The sequence below is a fragment of the Vigna unguiculata genome, chromosome 7 (genome assembly GCF_037176805.1).
Source record: "Vigna unguiculata cultivar grain cowpea cultivar isolate G323 ecotype 2 chromosome 7, ASM3717680v1, whole genome shotgun sequence".
NCBI classification, from domain to species: Eukaryota; Viridiplantae; Streptophyta; class Magnoliopsida; order Fabales; family Fabaceae; genus Vigna; species Vigna unguiculata.
Window position 1 is genome coordinate 33,682,226 of NC_140798.1, and position 14,213 is coordinate 33,696,438.

Sequence of the window (14,213 nt, forward strand, 5' to 3'; positions counted from 1 at the left end):
AAGATTTTACGGTGAAATAGACTTCTAAATATTTTTAAATTACACCATTAAAAATATTTATAAAAAACAAAATTGGATCAGACTTTTTTTTTAATAAAGGATATTCAAACTTAATATAAAGTTTGATAGGACTTTATCTATTTTGACTCTATTACTCATTTTATAGCTTAATCTCTGAAGTTTAAACTTGGTTTTTTAAACAAGCTCATGCATTTAGATCTATAATAAATTTGTAAAATTTTAATTAAATCCTTAATAAAATTTTATAATTTATTAAGTACTTACTAAATTTAAAATTTTCAATTGTATTTCTACAGTTAACTTTTTCTCATAATTTTGTGATGTGTAGCTCACCTAGTTTTATGTTACCTTGCTAACTTGTAGTTAGATATGTAATCTTATTATTTTAAAATTTTATAAACTATAATTATATAATATATGATTTTATAATTTTAAAATGTTATGATTTTAAAATTTTAAAGTTTTATGATTTGATAAGACATTAATAATGTATCATCTAATTTTATCAATAATTTTCTACAAATAAATTTGATGGAAGTAGATTTTGTTAATGTCGAATTGTAATTCACTTAATAAATTTAAATTATAAAATTTTAAAATCATAAAATTATAAAATTATAATATATAAAACTTTAAAATAATAAAATTATATGTGAGAATATGTTATATGAGAAGATAATAATGACGTTACCTAATTAACCCTCACATCATTAAGCGAAAAAAAAAAATTAACTCGCAAATATTCAATTAAAAATTTTAAATTTACTTAATACTCAATAAAACATAAAAGTTTATTAAAAAATCAATAGAAATTTAGTAACTTTATCAAATTAAAATATAATTAAGATTTTTAAATATTAAATTTTGACTTTGTAATTTTACTTTTTTAATAAAGGTATGATGAGTTTAATAGAAAATGTCATTACATTGTTTTTATTTTCAAAATCAAACCATCTACCATATCAAATTTAAATCTCCTAACATTTCCTTGCCCACAAACATAAACAAAAATTACGATAAGAAAAACACAAATCTTAGTCATATTTATACTTATATGTAAATGATATATTTTTTAAGTATACAATCTTAGTCATCTTAGTTATATTCATCTATTTTTTAAAAACTATATTTGTTAACTGATTTTTTTATAAACAATTGTTATTTTTGTTTAAAATTGTCATAATTTATTTTTCTTTATTATATTTATAATTTATTAGTTATATTACTTTTATTGATTTTCTCTTATATATTAACTTAATTAATTTACATATATTATTAACTTCTAATGCAATACAAATATTTAAAGAAAACAAACATATTACGTCAGTATAGATAAAGACGAAGTTGCAGAGGGGGCCGTATGTCAATAGTTTCATAGATGTTGCAGAGTCTTATGTGTAGTGTCATGGTGATATACTAAGGCTACATCTTTGTTCTTGTTAGGTTTTGGTTGATGGCTCTCTCTTGCTAATCTATACATCAACACTTACAGATTTTGTTTTTTGTATAAGGGTTAGAGCACCCCTTAAGTGCTCTACTTAATTAAATTTTATTCTTTGCTGATAAAAAAAGATAAAGACGAAGTTATTTAAAGAAAAAATACTATAAAAATTGAAGTTAATTATACTTAAAGAAATGGTAAAATATGTAAGAACTTGCTTGACAAGTTCTAAATTGCGGTCATTGTCACTAAATCTTTTATTGTCTTCCATTAATAACAGTACTTGTTACTAAAATAACCACCTTCAAACAAAAATGTACATTAAGAAATGAGAAATTATTTATATGTAGAAAGCATCTTTAGCGTATATTTTTCTCAATTTCTTATTATTCGAACTTTTAAAATAGGGTTACGAAGGACGACCAACTCCATAATTTGTTGTTGTTTTTTATAAACAAAATTCTAAATTTGACGGGAATGTATGAATAAAACTACCACGCAAAAACTTGTGTTTAACCATGTATAATTTTCTAAATTTTCCTAGTGGCTCTCTTTTTTAAAATCATTGAGAGACTAACTCTTATAATATTTATGTACCACCATGAACATTGTTTATATACATCTTTAAATATAACATCGATCACGGATGTTTTGTAATGAGAAATTTAGTAAGTATAGACATAAAAGAGATATAGTAAAATATACAATCACAACTATACATTCTCAATAAAACAAAAGTATAAATATCATATTTGAGCCTCCAAAAACTTAATTTCATGTAGTGGCAGTGATGCCTAACATGAGCCTAGTAAGAGTCTCAAACTTAATTTCATGCATTACAAAGTCCATACATAGGTAGATGGTGATGACTCCCAAAAGCATTATGATGATGTTCAAAATGATTAAGAATTTCATAATATTTCATAAAACTATGGCTAGGAAGTTGCAACCCTTCAATACAAATATCCTTAGGGTCATAAATACTTGTCTCTTGAACCTCTTCCTTACCTTCTTCATATTCCTTTATTGATTCAACTATAAATTGTTCTTCTTTTTCTTCTTTCACACCATCATCATCATCATCAACTAGTTCTTGTTTTTCCTCCTCTTCCATTTCTTCTATATCATCTTCTGCATTATCATCCCGAACAAGAAATAACCTCAATCGTCCATCTTCTCGTGTAGCATGGAGAATTTTAGGTCTTCTTATTCTTATTTTTTTAAGTTGCATCCTTCCATTTTCTCTTATTGGTACGAAAATGAATTTAGGTTGTCCAAGGCCATTTAGCGATGAAATTGGTGGAGGAAAGTTTCCTCTATCCTCTGCCAGCTTTGTCCTACTCCAAGAGTAATCTTCATCTTCATCTTTAGTAATTTCTTCATCATCTGTCGTGCTCAAAGAGTAATCTTTGTCTTCATCTTTAGTACTTTTTTCATCATTTGTCCTACTCAAAGAGTAATCTTCATCTTCATCTTTAGTAATTTTTTCGTCATCTGTCTTTCTCAAAAAGTAATCTTCATCTTCATCTTTAGTAATTTGTTCGTCATCTGTCCTACTCAAAGAGTAATCTTCATCTTCATCGTTAGTAATTTTTTCATCATCAATTTCATCATTGATATTGATGCTTTGAAAATCACTATTTTTTGTACAATTTATCAAACTTTCAATATCTTTATCAATAACCTTGATTAGTTCAATATGTTTTGACAATAAAGAATAATGCAAAACATAAAAAATAGTGTTAAAGATGGCAACAAAATATAATGACAAAAGGTGAATGGGTTTCCTAAACACATGCAAAAGGAAAGAAAAAGAAAGTGAAAGAAGAATAGGAACGTACAAAAAGAAATTCATCATTGTATGTATATCAAAGGATACATATAAAAATTATTTGTACAAAATATGTACCTATGTGTTTTGTGATTGTAAATCTTAAAGAACGAGTAAGTTAGAAAGATTGGAAGGTGAGAACATAATGTTCTCACCCTCAATAGATAGATGGTTGTGGTAACAATGAGATGAAGAAAAAGAAAAAAAAGAAGAAGAAATGATAAAATGTGGTTATATAATATAAAACAGGAGTTGCAGTGAAAGAACAAAGTTAACAATTAGCAAATTGTGCCGAGTCCCACTCAGATAGGCCTATGATCACTCCCACAATGGCACATTGCTAGTTTTCTTCCACATTTTCAAACTACATTCTCATCCTCACTTTATTTTTCATGACTAATGACTTGGTTAAAGCATGAAAACCTAAAATAAAAGTATGTAACATTTAGAATAATAAATGTTATGTTTCGTGTAATTTATTTTATTAACCAGGAAGGTTGTCAAATTACTTATTTAAACATTTGAACTATTTGTAATGTCTAGAGATGGCAAATAAATCCGTGCCCGTGGGTATCACCCGAACCCGTCCCCGTTTTGACGGGGAATCCCCGCTTTGACTGGGTATGGGTATGGGTATGGGTAATACCCGAAATTTTCAACTGGGGATGGGGATGGGGATGGGGTATATATACCCGCCCAAATACCCGTCTCCGCTTAAATTACTAAACTATTTATAATTTATTAAATAATCTAAAAAATATATATAAATAAATAATATATTTACACATAAAATATAATATAATATAATATAATATAGTATATATACATATAAATAAAATATACTTTTATATATATATATATATATATATATATATATATATATTTACACATATACATGTAATATAATATAATATAATATAATATAATATAATATACATATAATATATATACATAATAATATAATATAATATATATAATATATACGTATAAAACAAATTAATCATTTAACTAGTGAGATCTTTTATAAACAAATTTATAACATTACAAATTTATAAAAATTTAAAAGAAATATATATATATATATATATATATATATATATATATATATATATATATATATATATATATATATATAAAAGCATAAAATATCTACGCATATACATATAATATATATACATAATAATATAATATATATTATTATATTTATATTATTATATAATATAATATAATATATACTTAAAATAAATATATATCTATAAAAATATATATATATATATATATATAAACATAAGATATCCACACATATAATATATATATACATAATAATAATAATATAATATATAATATAATATAATATATATAAATAATTATATATATATATATATAAACATAAGATATCCACACATATAATATATATATATATACATAGTAATATAATATATAATATATAATATAATATAATATATATATATATATATATATATATAACATATTTCTCATTCTCTTTGTTTTTTGTTATACACTTTGTTTACTCTCTCAATTGTCTGGTTTGTTTTTCAAGATTTAATTTTGAAGGTAATTTTTCTTCTTCTTATTACATAATTTTTACTCTCTGTACATGGTTATGTTCAAATAGGTGTTCCTCAATTTCATTCTATGAAATAATTTTTAGGTTACACATTTGATTATCTTTATTTATTTATTTATTTTCATGAAAATGTTTGACTCTTATTTTGTAGCTCTTCTTTTTGTTACTTTGGTTATACACTTTTTTACTCTCTTTTAATTGTTTGGCTTGTTCTTTAAGGTTTAAGCAGATATTCAAGGTACTTTTCCTTTTATCATAATCTTAATTATACATTTTTTTTTTCCGTTATGTTATGTTCAAATGGATATTCTCAAATTTGGGTCACACATTTAATTATCTTTACTCCTTTATGATAATGAATCTGATGAAGAAGGTACATTATATTATAGTAATTAAAATTTTCAATTTCAATTATTATATCATATCTAATTTTTCATTTTTTTTCTATGTGTAGGTGGATCGAATGCAAATGAAACCACTGATCATTTGTAAAATTAATAAATATTTTGGTTATTATAAAATTTTAGTAATGTGTAATTTTTTAGCTTTTATATAATTATTTGAATTTTATTTAGTTGTTATTTGATACTTTAATTTGAGATTTATACTATTATAATATTTTTCTTAATATTTGACATCATGAAAATCAAAAAGAAGAGTATGTTATTTTAATATTGAATATTTTGATAGTATCATGATTCCGTTGGTGTGATTTTTAAATTTTTTTTATAAAAAATATTTAATTGATATATGGAACATTAAAAAAATGGGTATGGGTATGGGTATAAGAAAATACCGTTACCCGGTGGGGATGAGGATGGGTCAAAAGTTGTATACTCGTTGGGTTTGGGGATGGGGATGGGGATGAATTTTTATTATGGGAATGGGGATGGGATCATGATACCCGTACCCGCCCCGCCCCGTTGCCATCCCTAGTAATGTCACTAGTATCTAAAGTAAGGATAATGATATTTTGATTTATTTTTTGATCTATTTTTAATCCACCGTTTTGATCACTCTTCAATTATCTAATATAAATTTTTGATTGGTGTGATATGATAATTAAAGGATGATTAAAGTAGTGAGTTAAAAATGAGTCAAAATATCATTATCCCTAAAGTAAATAAACAAGAATGATATTAAAGAGGATCTATTTAAGAGGATCGATAAAAAATAATTTTCAAATAGAACATCAAATATAATTTTGATACATGTGTTGTACATACTAATCAAGGTATAAAATATACGTATTTTGACACCAAGTAGGATCTTTAAGAATAGTAAAAATATGTAAATCTCACACGTTTAAGATAATAATTTAAGTGTAACCAAAAGATACATTAATTAACTAGTCATTATTGAGGAAAGAGGCATTGGTCATCCTCTATTTTTTAATCTAAATTCACTAATACACACTTGATTATTATTATTATTATTATTATTATTTAATTCAAAAGGATTAACTAGATATAAAATCGAAAAAAGTAACCCTAACAAAACTAATGGTTGGTTCTACTCCAACCTTCGTTAATGTTTTCGTTTGTCATTGGTTGAGAGCACATATCGCCACAAAGTGCAAACCTTTCATTTTTACTGTTTGTCCCCGTCACAACACAACAACATGCTTTCATCTCATCAATGTCTAATGTAACACAATCTAACCTAATTAATCCTTTTTCTGAATTCCATTATGGATTTCATCCATCTGCATCACTTAACATTCTGAAACATACAAACAAATAAAACACGTTTTATTATTCAACAAGGGCCTCTCAGTTTCCCAATCATCAAGTTGCATCATTCTCTTTTGTCTTTTATTGTCTTTCATGGCCAAGCAAACGCTAGCACAGTGTTTATGGTATTCATGTCTCTTCTTCCTCCTCCTAAATGTTGCCCTAAAAGCATGCAAAATTAATATCCATTTTTGTTTATAATTTCTGTTATGAGATGTGACATGCATGAATTTACAGGGACCAGGATCAAGACAATGCGAATAAATCGAAAAAGGTTTCAGATTGGGATGCTTTAAATCATAAACCTGAAAAAAAACATTTCTCTTGCTCATCTTCTGCTCATGGTTCTTTTCAATTCCTAACCTTTCATCCCAATTGGAAAGACACTCAAGGCTTCTTTTGCTTTTACATGTTCATGATTTTCATTTTTATGTTCCCAGACTTGAGGCATTTGGAATTGGAGAAAGAGAAAGAGAATGTGGCATCACCAAGAGGAGTTTTAGAAGCATGCATGAAAGACTTTGACTCTCGAATATTAGCTAAACCGGAAAAAAGTTGTTCAAGCACAAGGGCACACTCTAACTGGACCAATTTTTTCAAACTTTTCAAGAAAAAATCTTTCAAGCGGCTAGGGACCCTCTCCAATATCAGTGTTCCAAGGATACCAAAATGGAAAAGCAGAAGTACAAGAGAAAATCACGTTTTAAGCAAGCTCTGTAATAACTTCAACTCTTCTTGGGTCACTTTTAACCTTTCTGAGCTCAGAAAAGCGACCAACAATTTTGACAGTGGTATGAAATGAAACCTCACCCTAATCAGCTCAAAATTAGATTCTGATATATACTCATTTTTTACTCTTTTACGCGTAGAAAATATAATTGGAAGAGGTGGTTTTGCTGAAGTTTACAAGGGGTGTCTCGAAGATGGACAATTAATAGCTGTGAAGAAATTGAATAAAGGAACCACAGAAGAAAAAACTGCGGGCTTTCTATCTGAGATAGGTGTAATTGCTCACGTTGATCATCCTAATACTGCCAAGCTTGTTGGATGTTGTGTGGAAGGAGAAATGCATCTTGTCTTTGAACTATCTAAACTAGGAAGTTTAGGAACTCTTCTTCATGGTTTGTACCCAGTTTCATGTTTTTTTTTGCGTACCTGTGATAATTTTGTTCAAATATTATACAATGAACAAGTAAAAAAAATCGTGAGAACACTGAAGTTGTCATAACGATTTCTATACAAACTCAAGTCATGATGACGACTTTGTATATTAAGATGAAGTCGTCATGACTCTTAACTAGTAATAACTTTTTTATTTGTCTATATTTTCGTAATATTTGAGCAAATATGCTTTAAAAAACCTAGTTTGATTGCAGTATCCTCGTACCTGAGAGTTGCTACTACGTAATTTCATGTTTATTCTGTCATTGTGCATTCCAGGTTCAGATAAAAGCAAACTAGATTGGAGTAAAAGGTATAAAATTGCTCTGGGAATAGCTGATGGTCTCCTCTATCTGCATGAGAGTTGTCACAGACGAATCATTCACAGAGATATTAAGGCAGAGAATATTCTAGTCACAGAGAATTTTGAGCCACAGGTTTGCACTAAACTTCATTTGAATTTGTTGCAACTTTTGATACATGTAACATGATCCACAAATGTGTTATGAGTTTGCACTTAATTATATACTATAAATTATTTTTAGTTTACGTGAGATATCCAACAATTTTTATAAATTGTGTGTAGCAGCACAAGCTTAGTCATTAGTTTTAACAATTTTATCTTACGTTTTGCAGTTATAATCAACTTATGTTGTTTTCCTATGTCTGGGCAAAGTTAAGTTTTATATTCTATTGTTCATGAGCATATCTCTTTTGCTGTATGATCACTAATTAAGCAACAATATATTATTTACTATTATCCTTATTATCTTTTTTTCTTTCAAATTTTGACAAAGATAATATATTAACAGAGTTTTCATGTCATGTGTTCTGTTTTAATTGTTAAATGTTCCCTTTCATGACTTGTTGATACATTTTATGCTATGCTATTAAAATAGATAATCAACAACAGTTTTTAAGGTTGTATATATTCCTTTTTTTTTATATATATATCACTTCCTTGATAATTTAATTGTTTTCTAGATATGTGATTTTGGGCTTGCAAAGTGGTTACCTGAACAGTGGACTCACTATAATGTATCAAAATTTGAAGGCACATTTGGGTATGTAAATAAAAAAGATTACTAATGGTAGATTTCTTTAAGCATGCATTTCCATTTTTCAATTCAAAAATATGTGTAATCTGATTTTTGTAAAACGGTGAAAGCAAACTGTTGTTTTACTAGTTTTTGTTTCCGTTGTGTACAGTACAAAATGTTTAAAAGCAAAACTAGAATGAGATAGTTTTATGAAAAGAAAATGATATTTTAACAGTTAATTTTTTTATAAGAGTTTAAATTCTAATGATGATTTAATAAATTTCCCTAATGAATCACTTGACAGTTATTTTGCTCCTGAATACTTCATGCACGGAATAGTAGATGAAAAAACTGATGTTTATTCATTTGGGGTCCTGCTTTTGGAGATCATAACCGGGCGCCATGCGGTGAATGATCAGCAGCAAAATATTTTGTCATGGGTAAATATTTTCATAAAAGCGATATATATTATAGACTGAATTAACCTTCAAATTCTCAATGCGTGTATTTTTAATTAATTTTTTTATTTATTGAATAAATAAATCTATTATTGTGTAGCTGCATGCATGCACGTGAGAGAGCATGAGCTTAATGTTGTGATTTGTATGATATAGGCAAAACCTTTGCTTGATGGCAATCATATGAAGGAGCTTATGGATCCTTCACTTGGTGATGATTACGATAAAGCACAGTTGGGTTGTGTAACTGTAACTGCATCATTATGTATTCAACAAAGTCCTATTTTACGCCCCAGAATGAGGCAGGCAAGTAGTGAAAATTAAGAAAGATGGTGAAAATTAAGAAAGATGATATATAGTTTTTGTTTATGGATATGCAGATTGTGACACTACTAAGAGGGGATCAACACGTTAAGAAAACACGAGCGAGTGGAAGGAGACTTCTGGAAAGAACGTACTCGGAAGAACTCTTGGATGTGCAAGAATACAACTCAACAAAATATCTAAGAGATCTCAAGCGGCATCAAGAAATTGCATTGGGTCTCCACACCTGAACACGTTCTTAGTTTTTAGATGTATAAAATTCTCATCAAGTCTATGTAAATGAATCCCGTTAACATACAATCAAAATGATTAAATATGTTATGTGAACATCAAAATTATAACTCCTCTTTGTTCCAATATAATAATGACGTATTAACTATATTAAAAGTATAGATTAAAGAAAATTTATCAAATATAAATATATAATAATTTGGTGGTCGTAAGGTAGTAGTGGTGGTTTTAGTTTTATGGTGGTAATGACAGCAAGAGTGATGGTGGTAGTGGTGATGGTAGTTGCAGTGCCAGTAGTGGTGGTGCCAAGAGTGGTAAAGGATCATGAAATGATAGAAAATGAGAATAAATTGAACAAATTTAATTAAAATAAAGACTTATTTGAATAAAACATAGTCACATTATGTGAACAGTGTCAACCTGTACAAATATACCGATGTCAATTTAAACGACATCAATGAAAATAACAAAATTGAACAAAAAAATTACCAAATTAAACAATCTAGACCAAAAGAGGGACTAAAATAGTATTTAAACCTTAAACATAATTATAATTATTTAAATTTAAATTTTGAAATATTTGTCAATTGTATAACTGTTGGAAAAAAAAACATCATCAATTAAGAATATTATCGCATTTACCCTTAATAATCACCCTATATTAACAAAGAAATAAGATAAAATCAAAGAATAAAACTAGAGAAAAAACATTATAGTTGTTTAGTGACAACTAGAGAATAATTTTATGTGGAAATTTGTATAAAACAGAGACTACCTCTCATGCACTCTGACCTTAAATACACCTACACTTCAAAGCAAGAATTTAACCTAAATCTCACAACATTCTACTACAAGAATATAAGAGAAATCAAATATGAACAGCTTAAAATATATTTGACTAGGACAAGAAACATCATAGATTTATAGCCTATTATATAGTCACCAACACTTACTCCTTAACTCATATGAGATAATGTGGAATTTTGAAATTTTCCAAGACATATTATTTTCATTAACAATGACAATATAAATTCAATATTGTAAACAAGTTTTGTCTATTAATATTATTAATTCACTACAATAAAATTATTAAATAATAATCAAATTTAAAGAAAAATAATAATTAACTATTATAGTAACTAATTTAGATATCAATTTATAAACTAAAAATATTAGTATGTAAAATAGTCTCTATTATGATACAAAATCATAGTTAGTTTGTGAATTAGAGTATAAATTGGTCTCTAAATTAATGTATATAGTAACTAATTATTTAGAATTAGAGACCAATTTAAACATTAATTTTTGGTAGAGACCAATTTAGATTTCATTATAATTTTATATTAATAATAGAGACTATTTTAAATAAAAAATAATAATTTATAAATTGATAATTAAATTTAATTAATTATTTTTAATTTCTAAAATTGATCATTATTTAATGATTTTATTGTATGATTAATAAATTTTATTTAATGTCAATTCATGACTTACTATTGTGTTTTAATTTTTTTAAGGATTACCTTTTAAAGCTATTATATAACTAAAAAAAAACATATCGTTAACTATTGTAATTTGTTTCAAACTTTACAACATATTATTATAAAGATTATCTCTACACACAATATTTACTGTTTTTTAAGAATTGTATTATTTATACGTGTTGATAATTTTGTAATATTTTTGGTGTTAGGGATTATTTGTCATTATAGTAAGTTAATTAATTCAGGAAGACAATCTTATCAATAATATCATTGTGAAATCTTCGGTTATTTTTGTATTATATATAAGGTATTGATTTTATTGTTATCATGATAACAATAAAAAAGTTACGTATATCTATTAATAATTTTTCTATTCCTAATGATTTGTTGAAATAAAATATTGTGAATTATATAAAAATTAATTACATATTTATAAAATTATTATTTTTATAAATTATATTAAAATAATTAATCCAAATCAAGTTTATTTCTATTGCATTCTTGTTTCTTTACCAAAAGTTCTGTGAATGATTTTTAAATTTAAAATAAAATAGAGTATTTATTAATTTATATTATTTTGTATGACTTTTTTAATAACATTATTTTGCGGGTATATAATTGTGGGTCAACTAGGTAATTTTGTTGAATGGTTTGAATTTGAGAAACGCTGTCTTTGACTTGATGCGTTATGCCTCAAATCTGATTCATGAGTGAATTTTGATCATTACTAGTGATCAGTAAATTAGAAATTGATGATTTACGTGATTAGTGTGAATGTATAAAAGGTATGTAAATGATTAATTGTTGTTAATAGTAAAAATGTTGACTTTTAATTAAATGTTAGATTTAGTTTTTTAATTAAGTTGATAAATTAGGAGCCGTGAAATTTTGGTTTGATTTCAATAATGTTACGGATAGAGAAAATTTCTAACTTATTTATTGTACCCTGCAATTGAGATTGAGTAGTTTTTAATTAATTTACAAGTAATGTTTTAAACCGATTTATCGTACAATGTATTAAATTTGAGTCGTGTGACATATATAAGATAAATAGTAAGATAAATAGATTTTAAAATATTGATACATAGTATATCAAGAGCCAAATAATATATTCAAAATTTATAAATTTAATAAATGTAATTAATAAAATAAAAATAATTGAAAATTGCTTTCCTCTTATATTTTGAAAAGAATAATTTACTTTTAATTTAATTCTCATAAATATACTTATTTAAAAAAAATCAAGATTAAAAAACAAACTATCACAATATAATTAAATATTAAAAAACGTAATTATAAAAAAATATAATAATTAAATCACAATTAAAATCTGATATTATGAAAAAATATATAATAGTTAATTTTTTTTCTTTTAGGTTGATAAAAAAATCACTGTACAAAATACTCATGATGTAAAAGTATACAAAATCATAATATTTTAATATTAAATGGGATAAGAGAAACTTAACTTCTTGTTTCTTTAAAATAAAACAAAACATTTGATAAATAAAAATATAAATAATGAGTCTATTTTTAACTTTGTTTTTTCTATTTAGGAAAAAAAGTTATATAAAAGAATGAAAGATGAGCAGAAAAAAAGTAAATCAAAAGACAAATAAATAAAAAAATATGTTAATGAGTTTTTATTTGTTATTATATTTAATTGTATGTTTTATTGTTTATTAACAATAAATGACGTATTTTCTAAAAAAATTAAAAATTTATTGAATTTAATTTTTAGAAATTCTTATTATACATATCAAAAAAATATAAATTTGGTAGCATGACATTTTAAAGTTTGGAAACACAACATCTTCGGACCTCTAAAAAGTTCGCGCAAATTTTGTATTCAGATAATTAATTGTGTAATTTTAACATATTATTGTTCAAGTAATTATTCTCATTAAAATTGTGAGTTTTTATTTAAGAGATTTCATGTGTATATTTTAATACAAGATCTAATATAAATTGTTATATTTATTAGTCATCTTTATATAACAAATGTTAACATTTAAAGTTATACTTGTGTAAAAGTTGAATTGTTCGTATTTATCTGGGTACCCATGTTTCCAAATTCTACACATGACCCTAAACAAAACTGGTTAAAAAAAAAAGATTCCCGAGGTGGATTTACATGCACTCTAACTCTACCTACAATTACGACTCAATTATTATTGTCACTTTCTTGGTAAACAAGTTGATGTTGGAAGGGAAATAAAAATTATTTTAATTAGGTTCGCATCTAGTTTAAGATATTCCCACGCCTTGTCCCTTTGGTAATCAACATGCCGTGTGGACTCTATTTTTTACGACAAATTATACTTCTTAAATCAATTTATAAAATTACACGAAAATCTACCAAGAGAAATAATCAATATGACAAAAAAAATAAATATAATTTGTTGTTAGAGTTTTTCTTTTCATAAGAATATTATATAATTCTATTTTAATTCCTCAAGGCACCCCTACATACTTGCGTATTGGAATTCTCCCCTAAACTTGCTCGTAACTCGATAACGCCCCAATCTTATACTATCAAAATACTACACGCACGAAACACACGAGTTCAGCATGGTAATGTCCAATTTGCCCCTCACACTCATCCACCAATAATTTGCTTCCAAGCATTCAATTACCAACCAAACCGTCCTTCCCATCCACCGACCAAAACCCTTCATTTGCCTTGGCAAAATAAATGTAAATGTAAATATAAAATAATAAATATATAATATAATAATAATAATATTTTATAACTGTTATCATGAGTTGAAAAAAGGAGGGGAAAAGAAGAGACGCAGGGGTGGATGGTAATTTGGAGCGAAGTTGAAGTTTGAAAGCATAAGAAAGGGACGTAACGGGGATTTTGGAAAATGTCGTGGGAGCGAAGTGGCAATAGTGAAA

General features: G+C 26.0%; 2 protein-coding genes across 3 annotated transcripts; one reads left to right on the forward strand and one right to left on the reverse strand.

Annotated features, from left to right (window-relative positions):
• Nucleotides 1-2,135: 2,135 nt before the first annotated feature.
• Nucleotides 2,136-3,500, reverse strand: LOC114192574 (uncharacterized). The gene has a single exon (XM_085675685.1). The coding sequence runs from the start codon at nucleotides 3,318-3,320 to the stop codon at nucleotides 2,292-2,294; it is 1,029 nt and encodes a 342-aa protein (XP_085531811.1). The 5' UTR covers nucleotides 3,321-3,500; the 3' UTR covers nucleotides 2,136-2,291.
• Nucleotides 3,501-6,517: 3,017 nt separating this feature from the next.
• LOC114191342 (receptor-like cytosolic serine/threonine-protein kinase RBK2) lies at nucleotides 6,518-9,930 on the forward strand. Of its 2 annotated transcripts, none has more exons than XM_028080513.2 (9): nucleotides 6,518-6,739; nucleotides 6,852-6,958; nucleotides 7,055-7,405; nucleotides 7,484-7,735; nucleotides 8,055-8,212; nucleotides 8,760-8,839; nucleotides 9,120-9,255; nucleotides 9,430-9,579; nucleotides 9,654-9,930. In XM_028080513.2, exons 1-9 carry the CDS (start codon nucleotides 6,708-6,710, stop codon nucleotides 9,825-9,827), a joined length of 1,440 nt encoding a protein of 479 aa, XP_027936314.1. In that variant the 5' UTR covers nucleotides 6,518-6,707; the 3' UTR covers nucleotides 9,828-9,930. The 2 variants fall into 2 exon arrangements, with proteins under 2 accessions (XP_027936314.1, XP_085531810.1); XM_085675684.1 differs by having other exon boundaries at nucleotides 6,852-6,888.
• Nucleotides 9,931-14,213: the final 4,283 nt, after the last annotated feature.

Coding starts and splice junctions, on each gene's coding strand:
- LOC114192574 (XM_085675685.1), bottom strand. CDS start 3,320: ATGATGAATTTCTTTTTGTACGTTCCTATTCTTCTTTCACTTTCTTTT.
- LOC114191342 (XM_028080513.2), top strand. CDS start 6,708: ATGGCCAAGCAAACGCTAGCACAGTGTTTATG. Junction 7,406..7,483: donor GACCAACAATTTTGACAGTG/GTATGAAATGAA, acceptor TTTTACGCGTAG/AAAATATAATTGGAAGAGGT. Junction 9,580..9,653: donor TACGCCCCAGAATGAGGCAG/GCAAGTAGTGAA, acceptor ATGGATATGCAG/ATTGTGACACTACTAAGAGG.